The 23,222-nt window shown below is 36.2% G+C and overlaps 1 protein-coding gene across 5 annotated transcripts in view; it reads left to right on the forward strand.

Moving 5' to 3' along the window:
- Positions 1-17,141, forward strand: part of IFT88 (intraflagellar transport 88) — a 148,568-nt gene extending 131,427 nt beyond the window's left edge. For 4 of the 5 annotated variants that reach the window (XM_032838225.1, XM_032838228.1, XM_032838229.1 and 1 more), the window contains 2 exons: positions 16,500-16,610; positions 16,836-17,141. In XM_032838225.1, the coding sequence (XP_032694116.1) occupies positions 16,500-16,610; positions 16,836-16,957 (233 nt within the window). In that variant the 3' untranslated portion in view covers positions 16,958-17,141. Of the gene's footprint in view, positions 1-16,499; positions 16,611-16,835 lie in introns of those variants that run through there. The other variant, XM_032838230.1, reaches the window with a different exon arrangement.
- The last annotated feature ends 6,081 nt before the right edge of the window (positions 17,142-23,222 follow it).

Raw genomic sequence — 23,222 nt, forward strand, 5'->3', positions numbered from 1 at the left:
GGCACAGACAGCATGTAAGCAAGTGGCTACAGCTGGGCTCTCTGAAACATCATGTTTGGACACTGAAATTTGAATGGCATATAAATTTCATGTGTCACAAAATATTGTTATCCTTTTGCTTTTTTCCCCAAGCTTTAAAAATGTCTGAACCATTCTTAGCTCACTAGGTGTTCAAAAAGGGAGAGGGTAGGCCAGGTTTGGCTCCCAGATTATAATTTGCTAATTCCTGCTCTAGGCCAAGCTCTCCATAAATATTCCTGGGTGTGACAGGTGGGGGCCTTCAGGTTATCCTCTTTCAAAGCACTGATTTCAGCTATCTAATCCATGCACATAGTTTGTGCAATAAGATTCTTTATCACTGACCTTTTCCTCTTAAAACTGCCTTAGCTGTTCACATCCCGGCCACCTCCAAATACGTCATACATGTAATAACAGAGTGTGTGAGGTTTTGTGCTTCAACAGAACATGCTCCTTTCCTTTGGCCCTTGGCTTATTGCCCTACATTTGAGGTCATTGTAATTAATTTCTCAGTCCTGGTATTCATTCAACATCTGTGGACCTCTTTTTCTAAGTCACCATATTGTACATGACCTTGGGCAGGTCACTTTATCTCTTTGTCACAGATTCCTTGTCAGTCAAATGGGAGTGAAAACAGGACCTACCTAATAGGGTTGTTGAGAGGAGGAGATAGGTTAATACATAGAAAACACTTAAGACAGTGTCTGACACAGGGAAGCACCTGATAAGGGTGATTCCTATTTGACCAAGGAGAACGGGGACAGTACCTGAAATTCTGTTATCCACATTTGGGTATAGTGAGGATCCATGTTCTTTGCTTTCCTGGATATATGACCTTGGAGTTTGTTACTCTCAGAGTTTTTCCTACCACAGGGTTACATTTATCAATGCATAAAGGTAAACGTCAAGTGTACCTCTCTCTTACTACAGACTACAAAGTTTGTAAAAGGGTTTTTTTTTTTAACAAAATTCTAGAAATTGTATATGCAAATGAGTGTTGTATTTTGAAGTTACCACTTTGGAAAGCTGGATATTTATTCCAATAATGCTGTTAGCCAAAACATTTGTGAAACTCCTCTTTTGATATTTCCATCAGAAGCAAATTACAAAAAGCCCAGGAAATCCTATCTAGACATTTTACTGATATATGTAATATATGTATATAAATCTGATGAAATATGTAAAACACATATATATAATATGTATATTACATATATCTGTAAAATATATGTACATATTTTATATATACATGGGCACACACACATACATATACACATACACACATATTCTATCAGTTCTTTTTTTCCTTTTATGTCTTTTTATTTATCAATAAATAAGCATTTGTCAAGTTCCTGACCATAGCAGGTATTTAGTAAGTGCCAATTCCCTTTCAGCTTCTCCCTCTCCCATACATTTATATACCAGGTACTGAGTTAAGCATTTAAGATATACAAAATATAACTCAAAAATCAATAATTTGGGGTGCTTGGGTGGCTCAGTTGGTTAAGTGTCCAACTGTTGATCTCAGCTCAGGTCTTGATCTCACAGTCATGAGAGTTCAAGCCCTACATTAGGCTCCATGCTCAGCCCAAATGAGCTTTAAAAAAGTGTGATAAATCAGTTATCTACATTGCATACATCTTTACTGATTCCCTCCACAGATTCTTCACCTGAGTACTGCCTATTATAGTAGCTATCACAGTCAACTTTTCCAATTTTGATATGTCCCTGTTAGCTGTTTTATTGGATGATAATACAATTAGGTCAATAGGAGTAGGAAGTAAGGGGTGAAGTTAAACTGAGAATTGCAACTTAAACAATGTAAAAAGGATCTGAAGTTTTTACAGTAAATCTAGATCAAAGCAATGGGCCTCCTAAAATTATATGAGGATTATATCATCTGAGCTGATAATGCCATTACTTTCTTAAACAGTAGGGGTTGGAAGGGTACTTTGGATCCATAGCTATGGTACACTGCCCCTTAACTTTCAAAAGTGGCAGAGGCAAAGGAAGATCAGCTTTGTCATAACAAGAGAATAGATCATTTGCAAGTCATGCTACAAAGTACATAGATGTAAATCGGATAGTAGATTCATTCTGAAGGTCTCAAAAGTGCTGTGTGATGTTCTTCAGTATTTCTAGATATAAACAAAAATTTATTTATACTTACTGAATGAGAGAAGATCTTCCATAGTGATCCCATCTTTGTAGGTGCCATCTTGGAGATGGGAAGAGAGAGATCAAAGATATTTTTTAATGTCTAATGGATAGCAAAATCAGAGTTTATAGCTCACCAAAAGAGAATCATTTAAAAAGAGATTGAAAAGAGTAAGGGGCACTGTGTTTGTAACATATTCAGAGGAATAGGAAGAATTTTTTAGAAGGTTTCATTTTAGATAGCACTTTCAAAAAATAAGAAATCAGGGACGGTTGATAGGCGTCCTAGCTTAAGGGAAGGGGGTTGGATGTTGGAGAATTATCAGATATTGGTTAATTGGACCTTGAAAACTAAAAAAGGCTATTAGATTTTTCAGTGAAGATAATGATGATAACCCTAAAGAAAGTGGTCTCAGTACACTGTTGGGCAAAAACCGGATTCCAGTGATTTAAGGAGTGTATGGGATGCAGGAAGGTGGAGAAGAGGAAACAAACTGTTCTCTTTCTAAATAAGTAAAGACTGTCTTCCCTTAGAAAATGCATTCATTTTTATTTGAAGAGAATGGTGAAAATTTATGTAGTCAGCCTCTTAACTTTACTTAATTTGTTCCATGAATAGTGCCTATGTTATAAAACTCACTTTCTCACCAAAAAAAGAACTCATATTTTAAAACCTTAACTTTCTAAAATGTTGCAAATAGTTTGCCTTCTTGGTAAAACATTGGTCAAGGCAGGATGTAGTCTCTCCTCTAGTGGAAATACCATGAGATTTTCCCCCAAATCTCAAGATTGCAAGGGGCTTTAAAGACAGGAAGGTGTAGGCTATTCTGGGGATAGGAAAAGGGTCTAAAACATAAGGCTATGAAAAGAGATTGTGAATTTACTTTGTCTGGGTATTTATCATTATTAAGACAGCCATATTCTGGAATACCATATGGTAGGAATATATATATGAATAAGGCCATACTTACTCATATAAACTTTTCACAACTGTATGGAAGGTGCCACACTTTACACTTTACACACTTTGCCAAAAAGCCATAATTGTAGAATGGGCAAGGAATAGATTGGCAATCAGGAAACCTTGGTTTTGCTGATGGCCTTACCACTAACTGTGAACTCTTGAACAAGTGACTTTACCTCCTTAGGCCTGTTTTCTCACCTGAAAAATAAAGAGATTAGACTTAACCTTTTTAGTAACATTTATGTATGTTCCTGCTGACTACGAAATTATTACTTCTATTTCTGACAGTAAGATGGACAGAATGTTCAGGGAAACACCACCAGGAATAACATTCCCTAAAAATGGTGAATACTTGGGGTAGGGGGGCAAAGAGGAAGGAAAAAAGAAAATAAGAAAATTAAAAAAAAATTTTAAATGCATGGCTGAGTTGGCAAGAAAAAGGGAGACTCTTTGGAGGTTAAAAATGAGTAGAGGGGCACTTGGGTGGCTCAGTTGATTAAGCATTTGACCTCTTGATCTCCGCTCAGGTCTTGATCTCAGGGTTGTGAGTTCAAGCCCTGATTTAGAATCCATGCTAGGTGTGGAGCCTACTTAAAAAAAAAAAAAATTTAAGTCCAAAGGAATAAGTGCAGAAGCTGGCATTTGTCCTAGCTAATCCCTGGTGACCTAGAGCCTAGACCATTCATGGGGAACAAGAAATACAGTGGGGGCCCCCAAAAAGTCAGAGGTCAATTCAAAGAATCCCTTTATAAAGACAGGATCCTTAACAGGAAATACTGTTAGTGGATCAACTAGAAAAGGATCTCCCCCACAAAGGATGGATTTCCACCTTGGTACTACTGGAATATAACAACAACAACAACAACAACAAAACAAAAAACAAACAAACAAAAAAAAAATAGGAAAACTCCCTGGAGAATTCCTAACCATAAATAATCAATCACAGAGTTTTGGAGCTAGAATATATATTACCTGTGTAATATGGATCCTAAAGGAACCCCACACTGAAAATTTGGCATAAAGTAGAGGTGAGTTGGTGCTGCTCCCAGGTACCTAGGAGAAACAAGTTTAAATCTATCCTGAAGGAATATACTATAAATATACTTCAGATAAAGTTACAAAGAATAGGAACGTACAATTTTAAAAAGTCTGAACACATGAGGAAAAAGCACTATGAATGAACAACAGAAACTGTAGAATCCATTTTAAAAGACTAGAGATGTTTTAATTAGGTAAAAATATATTTTGAAAGTGAGAGTACAGAGGGATGCCTGGGTGGCTCAGTTGGTTAAGTGCCTGCCTTTGGTTCAGGTCATGATCCCAGGATCCTGGGATGAGCCTACATTGGGCTCCCTACTCAGCAGGGAGCTTGCTTCTCCCTCTGCTTGCTGCTCCCCCTCCTTGTACTCTCTCTCTCTCTCTCTCTCTCTGACAAATTTTAAAAATCTCTAAAAAGTGAGAATATAGATTATCTCTTGTTATCTGAATTCAAGAACTGAATAATTCAGATAAGATTTTTTGACAATGTGGTGGTTATTCTTTGGTACCTGAGCTCTTAAACACTCGTTATCTAAAATTTAAGAATTAGCACAGAATCCCTCACTGTCCAGATTCTCACTATAGACACATAGGAATCAGATCAAGATAGTGGGCAATACTTGTATATTTTAAGTATGACAAAGGGATAAGAGAATATAAAAGTTACTAAGCAGATTGAAAAAAACCAAAATACAACCTTCAAAAATGAAAAATAGAATTGAAATTAGAAACTCACCTATTAGAAAATTTATGGTTAAATACAGGGTTGGAAAACTACAGTTTACAGATCAGATCTGGCTTGAGCTACCACCTGTTTTTATCAGTAAAGTTTTCCTGGAGCACAGCCATGCTCAGTCTGCCTTCATGCTGCAACAGAAACCATATGGCACACAAAGCCCAAGATATTTACTCTCTGGCCCTCTACAGAAAAGGTTTGCTGGCCCTAAATAGATTAGATTAGATTAGAGAGAATGTATGATTCTCTCTAATCTCTTCATCCCAGATTAGATCAGATGAAGAGAGAATGTATGACCTGGAAGATAGAGCTGAAGGAGTTACCCAAAATGAAGCACAGAGGATCATGGTTATAGAAAATAGAGATTGAGGGACATGAAGGATGTAGTGAAAAAAGGTCTAGCCTACGTATAATTGGGTTAGAAAGACAGAATGAAAAGGAAATAATGGCCGAGAATTTTCTAGAATTAATGAGATCCTCAAATTATCAAAGTGAGATAATGCTCAAATGGGATAAATAATACATATATCATAGCCAAGTTACGGTATATGAAAGGCAGAAAAACTGTTTCAGTTTTCTCAGTCTAAAAAGAAAACCAGAAATAGTGGAACATCGTCAGTGTGTGAAGACAGAATAACTATAAACTTGAAATTGTATGCCATTGAGTCTATAGTTCAAGAATGAACACAATATAAAGTCATTTTAGAGCATTTTTAACCAAGGTTCTCATTAAAAAGAAATTGCAAAGAGGGTACTTCAGGCTGAGGAGGGAAAAGCCAGAAGTACAAAAAAGAAAAGAAAAAAGCAAATACGATGGTAAATAGGCTACTAAATCTAATTAGATTTTGAATATTTTTAAAAATGGCAATACTCTATGTTGTCAAGTTTTTTAAAATTAAGGTAAAGCTAAATTCCTAGACTGAAGTAACATTTAAGGCAGGGATGTAAGTTGTAATAGAATAAAGTATTCAAAGATCTTCGCTTGTTTGGGAAGAAGATGAAGATACTGATTAATTTTAGACTCTGTTAAATGTACATATTAAAATATGCCTAAATATATGTAGTAAATATAAAAAATAATTGAAATGGGATGTTTAACTTCAAACTAGTAGAGGGTAAATATTCAAATGAACAGGTAAAACAGATGTTATATGTGACTCCAGAAAGGTGGACATCGAAAGTTTTTCTTTTGATACATATGTAGCAATGGAATAAAAATAGTGTCTGCAAATAGACCCAAACAAACGTAGTCAATTAACCTTTAACAAAAGTGCAAAAAGCAATTGTGTAGAAAGAGGATAGTCTTTTCAACAAGCAGTGCTGGAATAATTGGAAATCCACATGCAAAAAAATTAACATTGATCTACACCATGCACCATATTAAAAATTAACTCAAAATGGATCATTAAGGAAGGTGTGTGTTCTAATGAGTACTGGGTATTATATAAGACTGTTGAATCACTGAATTCTACTTCTGAAACTAATACACTACATGTTAATTAATTGGGGGGAAAAAAAACCCAAATGGGTCATATTACTAACTATAAAACTGCAAAGTATAAACTTGCAGGAGAAAATCTTTGTGACTTGGGTTAGCCAGAGATTTCTTAGCTGTGACATTAAAAGCATATGATCCGTAAAATTTTTAAATATGGATAAATTGAACTTCATCAAAATTAACTTTTACTTCTCAAAAGACAATCCTATCAAAGGGAAGAGGGAAGCCAAAATAGGAGAAAATACTTGCAAAACACATATCTGACAAAGGACTTGTATAAAAAGAGCTCTACAATTCAATACTAAGTAGGAAAACAGCCCAATTATTTGTTGTCTTTTTTTAATCAGGAAAATATTTGAATAAGCACTTCATGAGGAAAAGTATATGAATGAGCACAAATCTGATAAGGATTAATCTCCAAAATATATAAGAATGCCTACAACTCAATGACAAAAAAGTACATTTTCAAGTAGGCAGAGGCACAACTGAATAGACATTTTTCCACAGGATGCATGCAGGTGGTTAACAGACACATGAAAATTTGTTCAACATCACTAATCAGGGAAACGCAAATCAAAATCATGATGACTTTATCACCTCACACCTGTTAGAATGTCATCTAAATGGTAAGAGATAAGTATTGACACGGATGTGGAAAGAAGGAAATCCTTGTGCATTGTTGATGGGAATATAAATTGGTGCAACCACCATGGAAAACAGTATGGAGACTCTGAAAAATAGAGCTATCATATGATCCAACAGTCCCACTTCTGGGTTTGTATCCAGAGGAAATGAAAACAGGATATTAAAGAGATATCTGCACTCCCATGTTCATTGCAGCATTATTCACAATAGCCAAGACACCTAAGTATCTGTCAGCAGATGAAAAGATAAAGAAAATGTGTATATATGCAATAGAATATTAATCAGCCATGAGAAATAAAGAAATCCTGCCATTTGCAACAACGGGAATGAATCTTGAGGGCAATGTGCTAAATGAGATAAGTCTGACAGAAAAAGGCAAATACTCTTTGATATCACTTACATATGGAAATAAAAAAGCCAAACTTGGGGCACCTGAGTGGCTCAGTGGGTTAAAGCCTCTGCCTTCAGCTTGGGTCATGAACTCAGGGTCCTGGGATCGAGCCCCGCATCGGGCTCTCTGCTCAGTGGGGAGCCTGCTTCCTCCTCTCTCTCTGCCTGCCTCTCTGCCTACTTGTGATCTCTGTCTGTGTGTTAAATAAATAAAAATTTAAAAAAGAAAAAGCCAAACTTGTAGGAACAGAGTAGAATCATGGTTACCATGGTTTCCAGGGGTGAAGTTAAAAAGGTAAACAAATTCTGGAGATCCAATGTACAGCATTGTGATTATAGTTAAAAATATTGTCTTACATACTTGAAAGTTACTAAGAACTTAAATGTTCTCATCGCAAAAAAAAAAAATAATTACGTGATATGCTGGAAGTGTTAACTAGTGCTACAGTAGTAATCATATTGTAATGTATATGTGCATCAGATCATCACATTGTACACCATAAACTTACACAATGCTAAATGTCAGTTAACACCTCAGTAAAGCTGTGGGGGGGGGGGAGTGATTCTCCCAAATCTATTATGTTGTTATCTCCCCTGCCATTACTGCCACAGCACACGTACACTCCTTCTCTGCTTTGCTGTAGATTTCATAAAGATTTACTCTTATTCACAGGAATTTAGGAAAGGTAAACATGTGTCCTCAACATTCTTGGAGCTATACACCATATTTGTTACTTAAACTAAGTCATCAAAAAATTTTAATGAAGAAGGTATACAAATGAAAAGCACATGAAAATATAGTTACTCATTAGTCATTGGGGAAATACAAATTAAAGCCACAATTAGATATCCAGTAGAATGACTAAAAAAGACTGAGTATCCCAAGTGATGGAGGGGATGTGGAGCAATTGTTAATCTCATTCAGTGTTGATAGGAATATAAAATGGTACAACTCTTTTAGAAAGTAGTTTGACAGTTTCTTTTAAATTAAAGTTAGACATATACTTACCATACAACCTAGCTATTCTACTCCTAGGAATTTATTCAAGAGAAATGAAAGTATGTGTCCATGTAAAGACTTGTACAAAAATATTCATAGCTGCTTTATTTCAAATGCCCCCAAACTGGAAACAACAAAAAAAGTCATCAACAAGGGAATAAATTGTGGCATGTCTATGCAACAACTCAGCAATTAAATGGAAGGACACCGTTTTTCACCAAAACAGTGAAAGAAGCCAGTTTTTTAAAAAAGAGCACATACTAAAATATAGTGATGGAAAACATCAGTAGTTAACTGAAGATTGGGGTGGATGAATGGGGCAGAGGGTGGGAATGAGGAGTTTCAAAGGGAAAAGAGGAAACTTTGGAGGGTGATAGATTTGATCATAATCCTGATTATAGTGACGGTTTTATGAGACTTCTCAATCTAAACATTAAGTATGTGCTGTTTTTTGTATGTCGATTATAACTCCAGGTAACTAGGGCAGGGACGAGGGTGATCTTCTCCCTTATGCTTCATAGTATAAGGAAGAGGTTTCTGTGTGAGAAACATGGATCAAATCTATTCCTTTGCTAGGACCGTAAAGCATCACATTGCTCTCTCCAATGAACTCTCTTAACTTCAAAAATTCATAATGGATCTTGTAAGCAGCCTCAGCCAAACCTACAAGGAGTCCAGAAATTCTTCCTACAAGGCCCTTTATGGCACAACATCAGAAATAGCAGTGTCATGAGAATGTCATTGTCATGAGCAATGTCAATGAGAATATGGAAAATACTGTGGGAAGGCTGTACGTGGAAGCAGCATTTGCTGGAGAAAATAAACAAGTGGTTGAGGATTTGATTACACAGACCCGTGAGGTTTTTTTGCAGACTTTAGATGACCTCACTAGGATGGATACTGAAATGAAAAAGTAAGCTGAGGAAAAGGCCTTAGCCGTTAAAGGAAGAATTAGCTATCCTGATGACATTATTTCAAACGATAATAACTGAATAATGAATACCTCAAGTTGGACTACAGGGAAGATCAATACTTTGAGAACATAATTCAAAATTTGAAGTTCAGCCAAAACAAACAACTAAAGAAGCTCTGAGAAAAGGTGGACGAGGATGAGTGGATAAGCACAGCAGCTGTAATCAATGCATTTTATTCTTCAGGCAGAGATCAGATAGTCTTCCCAGCAGGCATTCTGCAGCTCCCTTTCTTCAGTGCCCAGCAGTCTAACTCATTGAACTACGGGGGTATTGGCACGGTCATAGGACATGAAATCACCCATGGCTTCCATGATAATGGCAGAAATTGTAACAAGGATGGAGACCTTGTTGACTGGTGGACTCAACAGTCAGCAAATAATTTTAAAGACCAATCCCAATGCTTGGAGTACCAGTATGGAAACTCTGGGACCTAGCGGGTGGACAGCATCTCAATGGAATTAATACATGGGAGAAAATATTGCTGATAATGGAGGTATTGGCCAAGCATACAGAGCCTATCAAAATTATGTTAAAAAGAATGTTGAAGAAAAATTACTTCCTGGACTTGACCTAAATCACAAACAACTATTCTTGAACTTTACCCAGGTGTGGTGTGGCATCTACATGCCAGAGTATGCTGTCAATGCCTTTAAAACAGATGTTCACAGTCCAGGGAATTTTAGGATTATTGGAACTTTGCAGAACTCCCTCTGAGTTTTCAGAGGCCTGTCACAAGAATTCATACATGAATCCAGAAAAGAAATGCCTAGTTTAGTGATCTTCAGAAAAAGAGGTGTGGCCCTTGGCTAGACTTGCCAACACCACAGAAATGGGGAGTTCTGTCCATAGAGGTCACTGTAATTACGAGGGGGTAGTTCAGAGATGACAGAGCATCTTATTAGAAATGAAGTTAGGTTATTCTGAAAAAGGTGTGGAGAGAGGAGGGGGGGTCTGGTGTTTATCAAATCAATCACTTCTCGCTATATAATGCTTGACCTCTGAGGTTACTACCATTCATTTCTGTTTTTCATATGATCTGTCAGTTTGAAAACAGTGTTAACCAGTTGATGTAGACTGGGATTTCTAATCAACAGGAGATTAAAAAGATTGAAGCATACAGTTGGCTCCAACAGCACAGCTGCAGCATGAGGGTTAAAAACACTGCCTAATTACTTACTTTTACTTTTTTTCTTTGCAACATTTTCACTCCTACAGAACTCTTCCAAAGAATTCTTATGTATACTGGGGCCTTAGGACTTAATGTAATTTTAAACTAATTTTACCAATCATCAGTTATTCATTCTGAGATCATTTTAAGCTACTCTTAGGGCTAAAATGAATGTCTGAAACTAGTTTTATTGTACCTGCTTTCACCGATACTGAAATTCTTGGGGCTTCCTGCAATTTTCTAAGCAATTTCTTTTTCACTCTCTGTGTGTGTCAAAACTTGATCTTTTTAAGAGATTTATAGTAATGTATAAATAATTTTTATATCTAAGTATTAACTACATTTATGACTAATTATTATTATAGGTAATCATTGAATATTGACGTTTCAGACAGATAAATACTTACAAATATCTGTAAAGTGATGCACAAATGAAGATTTGAGACTTTTTAAACTTATCAGTCATATTGATAAAAAGCTTTAAGCACAAGCTCAGGGTTCAGAATTGCCATTGGACAGTTGTCTAAAGCAGGATTTTCCTTGTTGTTGGATAATGTGTTCTGTAAATATCTATTCAGTCTAATTGATCTATAGTGTTGTTCAAGTTCTCTGTTTCCTTTTGATCTTCTGGCTGGTTGAGCCATTATGGAAAGTAAGATACTGAAATCTCTTTCTATTACCGTGTTACTATCTTTTCTTCTTTTAGTTCTGTCAATATTTGCTTCATATATTGAGTGCTCTGCTGTTTAGGTGCATATATAATTATTATGTCTTCCTGGTGAATTGGTCCTTTGATCATTATATAATGTCCTTCTTTGTCTCTGTGACAGTTTTTGACTTAAAATCTATTTTGCTTGAAATAAGTATGGGCATTCCTGTTCTCTATCTGTTACCATTTACACGGAATATCTTTTTTCATCATTTCACTTTTCAGCCTGCGTATGTCATTATATCTAAAGTTAGTCTCTCCTAGATAGCATATAGCTGGATTTTTTTTTTTTAACCCATCAGCTGCTCTGGATTTTAATCCATTCATATTTAAAATAATTACAGATAGGGAAGTATTTACTGTTGCCATTTTGTTAATTATTTTGTATGCCTTTAGTTATTTTGTCCTCTTCCTATCTTGCTGCCTTTTGTGTGTCATTGTTTTTTTTTTTATTTGTTTTTGTTTTTTTTCTAACAACATACTTTGAACCCTTTCTCATTTTTTGTGCATTTTCTGTAGGTATTTTCTTTGTGGTTACCGAGAGAATTACATAAAAGATCCTATAGGTAAAACAATTTATCTTAAACTAATAATAACTTAAATCACTACAAAAACTTCACTCCTTTACATTGCCCCAACACTATGTTATCAGTGTTACAAATTACATCTTTTTATCATTTGTATTCATTAAAATAATTTAATGGTTATATTTTATGCTTTTATCTTTTATATTCTATACCTGAATTAAAAGTGATTTATGTACTACCATGACAGTATTACTAGATTCTGTATTCATCTCTATATTTACCTTTACAGAGAGCTTTATATTTTCTCTTTTTTTTTTTAAGATTTTTATTTATTTATTAGAGAGAGACACAGCAAGAGCGGGAACACAAAAGCGGGAATGGGAGAGGGAGAAACAGGCTTCCCACAGAGCAGGGAGCCCAATGTGGGGCTCGATCCCAGGACGCTGGGATCATGACCTGAGCTGAAGGCAGACGCTTAATGCCTGGGCCACCCAGGCACCCCACTTAATATTTTTATATGATATTCTCTTACAGTATAGTATCCTTTTGTGTCAACTTGAAGGATTCCGTTTATCAGTTCTTGCAGGATAGCTCTAGTGGTGATAAACTCCCCCAGCTTTTGTTTATCTAGGAAAGTCTATTTCTCCATCCTTTTTGAAGGACAGTTTTGCCAAATATAGTATTCTTGGTTGGCAGAGTTTTCTTCTAGCACTTTGAAGATACTATCCTGCTCTCTTATAGCCTGTAATGTTTCTGTTGTGAAATTTCATCATTGTGTGCTAGCTCCCTTTATGATGAATTAGCTTTTTTCTTGCTTGTTTCTTTGTCTGAATTATCAGTTTGATTATAATGTGTCTCAATGTGCATCTTTTTAGGTCCATCCTATTTGGAGTTCTTTGAGTTGTCAAATTTGGATATTCATTTCCTTTCTCATATATGGGAAGTTTTGATCCATTATTTCTCTCTTTCTGAGATTACTATAATATGTATATTGATATGTTTGGTCCCAAAATCTGAATTATGTCTCATAATTCTTTTAGGCTTTCTTTACTTTTCTTCATTCTGTTTTCTTTTTGTTCTTCTGATATAGTAATTTCAAATGACCTATCTCTGAGTTCACAGATCTTTATTCTGCCTAATCACATCTGTATTTGAATACTTGTAGTGAATTCTTCAATCCAGTTATTGTTATTGTATTCTTCAGCCTCAGAATTTCTCTTTGGTCTTTTTTTAGTTTCTATCTCTGTTGATAGTTTACTTTTATTCATGCTTCATTTTCCTGATTTTATTGTGCGTTCTCTTGTAGCACATTGAACTTATTTAAGAAAATTATTTTGAATTTTTTGTCAGGTAATCAATAGGTCTCTGTTTCCTCAGGATCAGTTTCTGAAGATTTGTTCTGTTTCTGTCATTGGGCCGTGTTTTCATGTTTCTTGTGATTTCTTCCTTTGAAAAAACAGCCACTTTTCTCTGGTTTTAGGAGGCTGGATTTGTACAAGAGAAGCTGTCACAAATCAACCCCACTAGAGACTATGGAATTTCTCAAGAGTTTTTATTGGTATGAATCTTCTCTCAGCTTCTACATGTAATTTCCTAAATAGAAAGGTTTCTGGATTTGTAATCTCTTGCTTCCTCTGATGTTTTTGGTGCTGCAGGATCTCTAGCACTGCAAAGGCTACTGAGCCCTCTTTTGTTCTCGGCAACCCCATGCATCCAAGATGTGCCAGTTCCCCATTAGTGCTGTGAGTCAGGTGAGACCAGGCCTTTTGAAATCCCCACCACCACCACCACCAAAAGCTGGACTATTGGATGTACATTCCACTCTAATCATCACCCTTGCTCAGGAAGAAGCCATGAGCTGGATACTTTCCCCTGATCACATAGAAGCTACTATGTGCAGTGAGGGAAGGTACTCTGGCAGTGCAACAAACTACCAACCAGGTATTTTGTTTCCTCATCACTCCAAGTCAGGCAAGACAAACCAGTCTTTCACGCAGTTCCCTGAAAAGCCAAAATGTTGGATGTATGTTCCACTCTTCTTTTTCATTCCCAAGGGAGAATCTGCATGGGCTTTTTTTCCCAATCATGAGTTCTTCTGGCTTGTGATAGGGGCTGACACAGTTCAAATCAAATGGCTTTTCTTACCTGTTTCAGTGCAGTTGTTCTTTGATTTGAGTTTATCTGGGGTACTGCAACTTCCAACTGGTTTCTGGAGTTCTCATGAAGGTTTTTTGGACTGTATATTGTCAAGTTGGTGTCTTTGTGAGGAAAAAAGATCTGGGGTTTCCTATTCTGCTATCTTGGTGACCATAAAATTAGGTGTTGATATATACTACCATATTAATCTCAGAAATGTTGTTCATTTCACTTACTAAGCTGATATTTTTAAAATCTTGGCCATTTTAATAGTGTTGAATTATGTGAAGGTTTAAATTATGTAATACTTGATACCTACAAAAGAATCAATGTAGCACTCTTAAGTTACAAAGCATATAAAGTTCAAATTAATGAAGCTATCATAAAACATAAACATCATAAGACATTAGAACCAGAACATTACTGTTACGCCTACCTATGTGCTTTTTCCCACACCATCTCCTCCCTTCCTCACAGGTAACCACTGTGAGATTTCTTTTTTATCTTTTATATATATTTAAGTTTATATTTTTTTAGTTTCTTGCCTTTTCACATACAATGCACGCAAACACTGTTTTTAATTTTGCTTGTTTTTAAACTTTCTAAATGGTATCACTCAGTATGTAGTGTCCTGACTTTTTTTCACTTACTATAAGGCTAAGTAAGTTTAAATACTTTTATATGTTTAATTGACCAATTGTATTGTTTACTTTGGGAATTATCTATATACATTGTCCATTCCATAGGGATATTCTGTTTTTTCTGGTATAGGTAAGTTTCAAGAATCCTTATTACTCTATAAATTCTATGATTCTAAAATTTTTCTCTTATAAAAGTATCATTTACAAGTTTTAATGTTCATTGATTGATAATTCAGATAATAAATTGATCTCCAGATTCTTGGTTTTAGAAGTTACTTGATATTTTAACTTTTCTCTAGGAAATAGTAATTGTTGTTTGTTGTTACAATGAAATTAATATAATAACTTGTTTCATTATTTAGGGATAAAACCCACCCAGACTTACAAATGCTTATTGATCCATTTACAGCTGCCCATGTATGGCAGTGTTACTCCATGAAAGTTGATTGAAAGTGATGAAATGAGGATATTCACAATATACCTTCACTGGTGTTTATAATAGAAAATGTTTAAAAACTATATTCATGGCTTTTCAGTTTGGACATTTGAAGTTTTTCTAGGAAGGTCGTTTTTATTTTTTGAAGTTTGCTTGTTCTACAAGAGTGGAATCCTTTGCTATGTTAGAATTTCAGAAGGGCTATGGTTGCCTGAGGGAGATGTCAGAGTTTTCTTTTATTCACATAGGTAACCCATATCTATATGAAAAGTGAAAAAAGAAATATTGCCTAGAGCAATGGTTTACAAACTTTTTGACCTGAGCTCACTTAAGCCCCTTGAAAAATATGCATTTACACTTACAGATGGAAAAGATGGGCCTAAATGTAACAAAAAATTAGACAGGAGCAAAAAAATAAAAAATATACCAAAATATGTGGACCCATTCAGAGCCTAAATCTAAGGATATTATTGGGGGAAAATGGTAATTTTTTATAAGAACTTAGAGAAGACTTATAATTTTTATGCAGTTGGCCACCATTAAAATGTGGGGATTTTAAAGACCATCTTGTTTTGGTTTATTCCTAGAGACATTATCAGTAAACTGAAATATAAAGTATACTCAGAAAAAAAATAATCAGCAAATGTTGATAGATAATTCTTGTTAAAAGTGAAGCTCCCATAATAGGAAAAAATGACATTGTGGGAATTTTAAGGGAATGAATTAAAAACTGTGGGGCTAGAGGAGTATTTCTTTAAAAAATATAATGGAAATTTAAGGTTGAGAAGCACTACTAATATTTCCTGCTAATGTGAGTCTTCAGCCCTGTCTGAAAATCTTCAGTGATATGGATTGCAATATTTCCCATGGCAGCCAGTCCATATTTGGATGCTATAATCCTTTTAAAGTTTTTCCTTACACTGAACCAAAGTCTATTCTATAGAGGGAAAATCTAATCCTCTCCTACCATGAACATTTTCCAAATGTTTAAAGAAAGTAATTATATGATCTAGGTCCTCTCCTACCCTCTCCTGCTGTTTTTCATTTAATTGATTTTAGGGCCACTCACCAGCCTTGTTAATGAGGTTGATGATACAGCTCATATTGGTCTTATGACTTCCTATTTGTTTCTCCAGTTGCTCTTTGTTCTTTGCTAGGTTATACTCATCAACATGGTCTCTAACTTCTCACCAGTGAATCTACAAAATTGAAACTTATAACTAAGCATACATGTGAAAGACTACATATAAAGACTACTTTTAAACGATGTTTTATCTATGTTATAGATTCTCAACAAGAGGTTTCTTTGGAGTTTCAGGAAACAAGAATTATATCCCTCAGAAGTTGGCTTCCAAATAAAACAACCTGTTTCTTGGCAAATAAGTTTACTTTAAGATTCATATTGTAGTGTTATGTTTTCTCAGCGTATTAAACAAATGCATTTTTATCTTTGTGTTTTCAGATAGTGGCCAGATCTGTAGTGCCAGTAGTAAAGGTGAACGACTAAGTGCCAAACTCAGAGCTTTACCTGGGACAAATGAACCTTATGAAAGTAGCAGTAACAAAGAAATAGGCAAGTGCTGGTATTCCCCACCCAGTTCCAGGTCTGAAGAAGATTTGGTGAGGTGGCAAAAATGTATAATTGGGCATTAAGAATTTTTTATTTACAGACAAAATTTTAAATGACTTGGGAGAGCATTTCTGTTCACTCAGTTCAGTTTAGCTTATGAGACAAATTGGTTTCACATTTGTTGTTTTTCTTTATTATTCTAATACAACAATCTATTTTGAAACTTAGATGCCTCCTATGTGGATCCACTTGGCCCTCAAGTAGAAAGACCAAAAACTGCAGCCAAAAAAAGAATCGATGAGGATGATTTTGCTGATGAAGAATTAGGAGATGATTTGCTTCCCGAATAATATATAATATAAATTTTACTTATTAAGGGAAAGAAATTACCTTACAAGATATACTTATGTGAAACTTTGGATTAAACACCCAAATTTTAATTTTGTACACTGTCAAAACCTTAAATAAGTGTATTCTGTTTTATGAGATGGGTCTAAAGTTTTGTTTTGTATGGAATAAAGATTTGTGAAACTAATATGTTAGTGACTTCCTTACTCTTGAAAATATTGACCACAGTAAGAAATATATTTTGTAGCACTGACCAGTACCTACACATATGTATAAGTATGTGGGTGTGCTCACAAAAATTTACCCTATAGTACTGTAGTGCATGCTGGTATTTTCTGTGATTTCATTAAAACAAGGTTTTAGCAATGAAAACACTACATTGATTTTATGGTTCACAGCTTGTTTAAAATACGTGTTAGGATGTCATTGATGTCATTGATGGATCTGTAGTTAAGCTTAATTACTTAGAGTTTAGAAACTGTTAAGACTTTAAGAGGTGTGCCTCACAGGAACATAATACCATTAAAACAGTTATGTTTTGGATACTATAGTAAGAGAAAATACCAAACCATAACCCTATTGCTCTTTTCTGTATTTCCTTTCTTCCTTCAGTCCAGGGGCAGGTACCAATAGCACTGAGCAATGACAGCTCTAAGAAGGCTTTTCCCATTCATGACTTGGGGTATGGAATGGAGGCCAGGACTGTCTGCATTTTTCTTTAGCAATGTGTTTAGCTGGTCATTAATGGTCAGAGGAATTGCAATGATGGGGCAATCAGAAGAGGCTTATCTTTAACACCTCACTAGAAGGTGGTCCCAACCATCTTAACATTGTCTCCACAATGTGCATGATACTGTTAGGTGCAGGAAGAGGAAAACCAAAATTAGATCACAGTCCCTGCTCCCAAGATGGTTATGATCTAATGGGGGAGGCATTCAACAAGGGCACTAAACATCTACTATGTGCAAGATTCTGTGGATACGGCCGTGAACAAGACAGAACAAGACTCTGGCCTCAAAGAGCTTAAATCCTGGGAGGAAGACAGACAATAAATATATTTTTTAAAAGACTTTAGATGTTGCTAAGTGCAGTTAATTAAATGGAATAATGTAATAGGGAGTGATGGTGGTAGAGGGAGGGGCTCATTTAGATGGACGAGTCAGGGAAGGCCTTTCAAGCAGGTGACATTTGTATTAACACCAGAACAATGAAATGACGAACACTGAAATTGGAATGATTTGTCTATGTTAGAGGTTATTTCAGTTAGAGTGATAGTAAGTTAGAGGGCTTGGGGCCCACCAGGGTGGGTGGTGTATACAAAATGAGCAAGAAAGCGAAAGGAGGTGAGGACCAAGGGGACCAAGAGGTAGGCAAGGGCCAGATCACATAGAACCTACAGAGTTTGGGTCTTACTCTAACAACAATAAGAGAGAAGCCCTTAGACAGTTTTGCTCAAGGAAGGAGAGTGATAGGATTTGATTAAACTTTGGAAACTGACAATCACACCAGTTGCCATGAAGATGAATTAACAGGTGGGCAGGTTGGAAGGGAAGGAAATGGTTGGAACTACTAGTAGCTTGGGCAAGAGATGAAGGTGACTGAAACCAAGTTTTACTTTTTTTTTTATTATTTTGTTTTTAGAGATTTTATTTATTTATTTATTTATGAGAGAGAGAGAGAGAGAGAGAGCGAGCGCACAAGCAGGGGAGCAGCAGGCAGAGGAAGAGGCAGGCTCTCTACTGAGCAAGAAGCCCAATGCAGGACTCAATCCCAGGACTCTAGGATTATGACTATTGCCAAAGGCAGATGATTAACTGACTGAGCCACCCTGGCATCCTTTTTTATTTTTTTTAAAGATTTTTATTTATTTGACAGGGTGAGAGCACAAACATGGAGACAGAGGGAGAGGGAGAAGCGGACTCCCCAGCTGAGCAGGGAGCCCTATGCAGGGCTCGATCCTGGGACTGCGGGATCATGACCTGAGCTGAAGGCAGATGCTTAACCAAATGAGCCACCCAGGCACCCCTGAGACCAGGTTTTTAACAATAGACATGAGAATTGGTCAATTCAGCATCCATTTTGGAGGCAGACATCAGAAATATTTACTAATGAATTGAATATGGGGATATGGGAAAGAGAAGAAAGGATGAGCAACTATGAGGAAACGGGAGGTGTGGATGGGGGTGGGGGGGAGGCATCAGCCATGATTTAACCATCCTAAATTCAAGATGTCTCTTCAGCATCCAACTGGAGATACAAACAGTGCAGTTAGATTTACAAAACTTGGAAACTGGAAGAGGTAAGGGGCTGGAGATGCAAGGTGGGGAACTCTCAGTGTAGGGATAGTATTCAATACCACTGCCATTGAATGAGGCCACTTCGAGAAAGTGAGGATGGAGAAGTCTAAGCAACCAGCCCTGGAGGTCAGGATGAGGTCGGCGGGGGGCGGGGGGGGGGGCGCGACTAAAAAGAGCAGTAAGTGATGTAGGAAGTTTCACATTTGAGGGGAGTGGGACTTCCAGTTCTAAGGAGGATGCAATAGGTCATATTAGGCCAATGCTCCTACTGTAACAAATGGGCGGGGGGGAACGACAACAAATCATTGCAAAAATTACTGGAAAGCTGTGGGAGCAAAAAGATTAAACTAAAATTCCAGTCTGGAAAGAGTTCATTCTAGATGAGTTGATGATCTGGCTGTCTTCATCTCTAGAGACATTTGTCAGTTTTGAGCATGGGCTGAAATTGGGGTTGGCCAGAAAAAGGGAGTCTTCTAGGAAAAAAAGAAACTAGCAGAACTTGTAGTTATGTGGTTGTGGTTGGCACAACACACTAAAAACTTCAAGAAGTCCCAAATTTCTGACCAGTTTTCCACAATGGGCATTTGCTGAGCTTTGTGATTGTACTGGAAGTTACAGGGTTTTAAAGTTTTAAAAGTCTAAGAAAGAGATTTAAAGTTAAATCTCCCACAATCTTAGGGTGCTTAGGAGACAAAGTTCTGCTATAGGGAAGGGCTTTCCACAAATAATGCAATTTGTCTACCCTCAAGACATTTGCTATTTTGTGAGCTGTGTGGTGTAGGAGGCTAATGGTCTAAATTCAAAACCTCCAGGGGCTGATTTGACTCTCTTGCTGTCTTCCACAGTTGAGGAGATAGATCTGCCAGGCTCTTGATCAAAAGCCTGGAAGGATAGACATGAACCAGGGGTGGACTGACTTACAAAAACTGCAACCCAGCCCCAACCCAGCTCAATCCCTGATTGGACTGACATCATTAGTACCAAATCATCTCTGACTAGCAGAAGAAAGAAGAAATTTCTCAGGTAAAAATATCATTTGTAGTTCCCATGGTTCTTATATATATAACATTAGGCATACAGTAAGAAATAAAGAGTAAGAAAATAGCCAATAAACAAAAGAAAACATAAATAGAAGAAGGCCCTTAGATAATCCAGATAATAGATCTAACAGGCTTTACAATATGATTATTATATTAAATAAAATAGAGAAAGATGGACAAAATGGATAAAAAGAGAATTTCATCAGGATACTGGAATCTATGAACAAGAATCAAGGATAACCTAGAACTGAAAGATACAACGTTTGAAATTAACTTATTTGGATGGATTTAACAAAGTACTGGACACAGCTAAAGTCAGAATTAGTGAAGCCATCATTAGAAAACATCAAAATTGAAGCACAAATGAAATAAGAATGGAAAGAATAAAGTAGATGAACAAATAATCCAGTCAGGAAATGGGCAGAAGACATGAACAGACATTTCTCCAAAGGAAACAAAAATGGCCAACAAACACATGTGCATCAGGGAAATACAAATCAAAACCAGAATGAGATACCACCTCACACCAGTCAGAATGATTAAAATTAACAAGCAAGGAAACATTAAATGTTGGCAAGGATGCAGAGAAAGGGGAACCTCTTACACTATTGGTAGGAATGCAGGCTGGTACAGCCACTCTGGAAAACAGTATGGAAGTTCTGTTAAAGTCAAAATAGAGCTACCCTATGACCCTGAAATTGCACTGCTAGGTATTTATCCAAAGATACAAATGCAGTGATCCAAAAGGGCAACTGCACCCCAATGTTTATAGCAGCAATGTCCACAAAAGCCAAACTGTGGAAAGAGCTAAAATGTCCATTGACAGATGAATGGATAAAGATGTGATAGATACATACATACACACACACAATGGACTATTACTCAGCCATTAAAAAAAATGAAATCTTACCTTTTGCAATGATGTTGATGGAACTAGAGGGTATTACGGTAAGTTAATCAGAGAAAGACAATTATCATATTATTTTATTCATATGTGTAATTTAAGAAACAAAACGGGATCATAGGAGAAGGGAGGGACAAATAAGATGAAATCAGAGAGGGAGACAAACCATAAGAGACTCTTAACTACAGGAAACAGTTGCTGGAGGTGAGGTAGATGGGCGGATGGGATAACTAGGTGATGGGCATTAAGGAGGGTACTGTAATGAGCACTGGGTGTTATATGCAACTGATAAATCACTGAACTCTATCTCTGAAACGAATGTTAATTAATTGAATTTAAATAAAATTAGAAAAATTAGAAAAAAGAATAAAGCAGATGGTAAGAGCAGATAAGAATAAAAAATAAAAATAAAAAGTGATAAGAATAAAGAATAAAGCAGATGATAAGATAATCATCTGCTTTATCATCTTATTTAAGCTTTATCATCATTATTTAAGCTGGGTGGCTTAGAGGTTAGGCATCTGTTTTCAGCTCAGGTTATGATCTCAGGGTCCTGGGATTGAGCCACCCATCGGCTCCATGCTCATCGGGCTCCCTCTAGACCTCCTCTCCACTTGTGCTCTCTCTCTCTCTCTGTCTCAAATAAATAAATAAAATCTTAAAAAAAAAAAGGCAGGGGTGCCTTAGTGGCTCAGTCCATTAAGTGTCTGCCTTCAGCTCAGGTCATAATCCCAGACCCTGAGATCAAGCCCCACCTCTGGATTCCTGCTCAGCAGGGGAATCTTCTTCTCCCCCACCCCCTGCTCATGCTCTCTCTCTTTCTTTCAAATGAATGAATAAAATCTTTTTTAAAAAGCAGAAAATTTAAATAAACATAATAGGGCTCTCAAAAAAGAAAGAGAATGGAGTAAAAATAACATTTGAATAGACAGTGTCTAAAATTATCCCAAATTGATGAAAGGTATCAACCCACAGATGCAGGAAGCTCAGTGAACACAATGAGAGTAGATTCAAAGAAAACTACACCCTAGAAATATGTTTAAATGTTGAAAAACAAAGACAAAGAACTGCTTTAAAATAGAATAAAAAGGACACAGTACCTTCAGAGGAACAATAATATTACTTAGGATTGACTTCTCCACAGAAATTATGGAACCAGAAGACAATAGAATAACATCTTTAAAAGTGCTAAAAGAAAAAAAAAAACAAAACAACAACAACAACAACAACAACAACAAAAAGCCCTGCCAACCTAGAATTCTATTCCAGTGAATATATCTTTCAATATATCTTCAAGGTTAAAGACTTCTAAGACAAATAAAATTTGAGAAAATGAATTACCATAGACTAGCTCTACAGAAAATACTAAAAGTGTTTCTATAGTCTGAAGGAAAATTATCCTGGAAACCATGAAAGACGGTGAAAAACACCAAAGAGGTAGGGGGATATATAAAAGAATAGTGACTACTTAAAACAACAATAGTAATGATTTGTGGGGTTTTTAACATATATAGAAATAAAATATATAACAATAGTAGCCCAAAGACTGGAAGGAAGTATTAAGTTGCTCTAAGGTTACTATATTGTTCAGATAGTAGCAGACCATAATGTCAAAGATGCATATTGAAGTCTCTAGAGTAACAACTGAAATAAAAGAATATATGATTAAAAATCTAATAGAATAACTAACAAACACAAAAAGACTGAGAACATCACCATCTTGCAACCACAACAGTAACTGATTCAAGAATCAGTTGTTCTAAAGCAAGTGGAGGAAAGTCTGATGAGAGTAGTATATTTACACAGCCTCAAAGAATTTCCCCTCAAATTACTTATTAATTACAAGAGAGAAGATCCTAATTTTGGATAAATTTGGTGGACACAACCTTAATTTGTGGCCAAAATTAACAGGACGAATAATAGGACAAACTAAAACCATGTACCTCCTGATTTGATACACTGAGAGAGCCCAAGATTTCTTAATTGATCTTCCTGCCAAAAACACCTAACCCAATCCCTACTCATA

This window comes from Lontra canadensis, unplaced genomic scaffold, assembly GCF_010015895.1.
Source record: "Lontra canadensis isolate GAN:19392208 unplaced genomic scaffold, GSC_riverotter_1.0 scaffold103, whole genome shotgun sequence".
NCBI lineage: Eukaryota > Metazoa > Chordata > Mammalia > Carnivora > Mustelidae > Lontra > Lontra canadensis.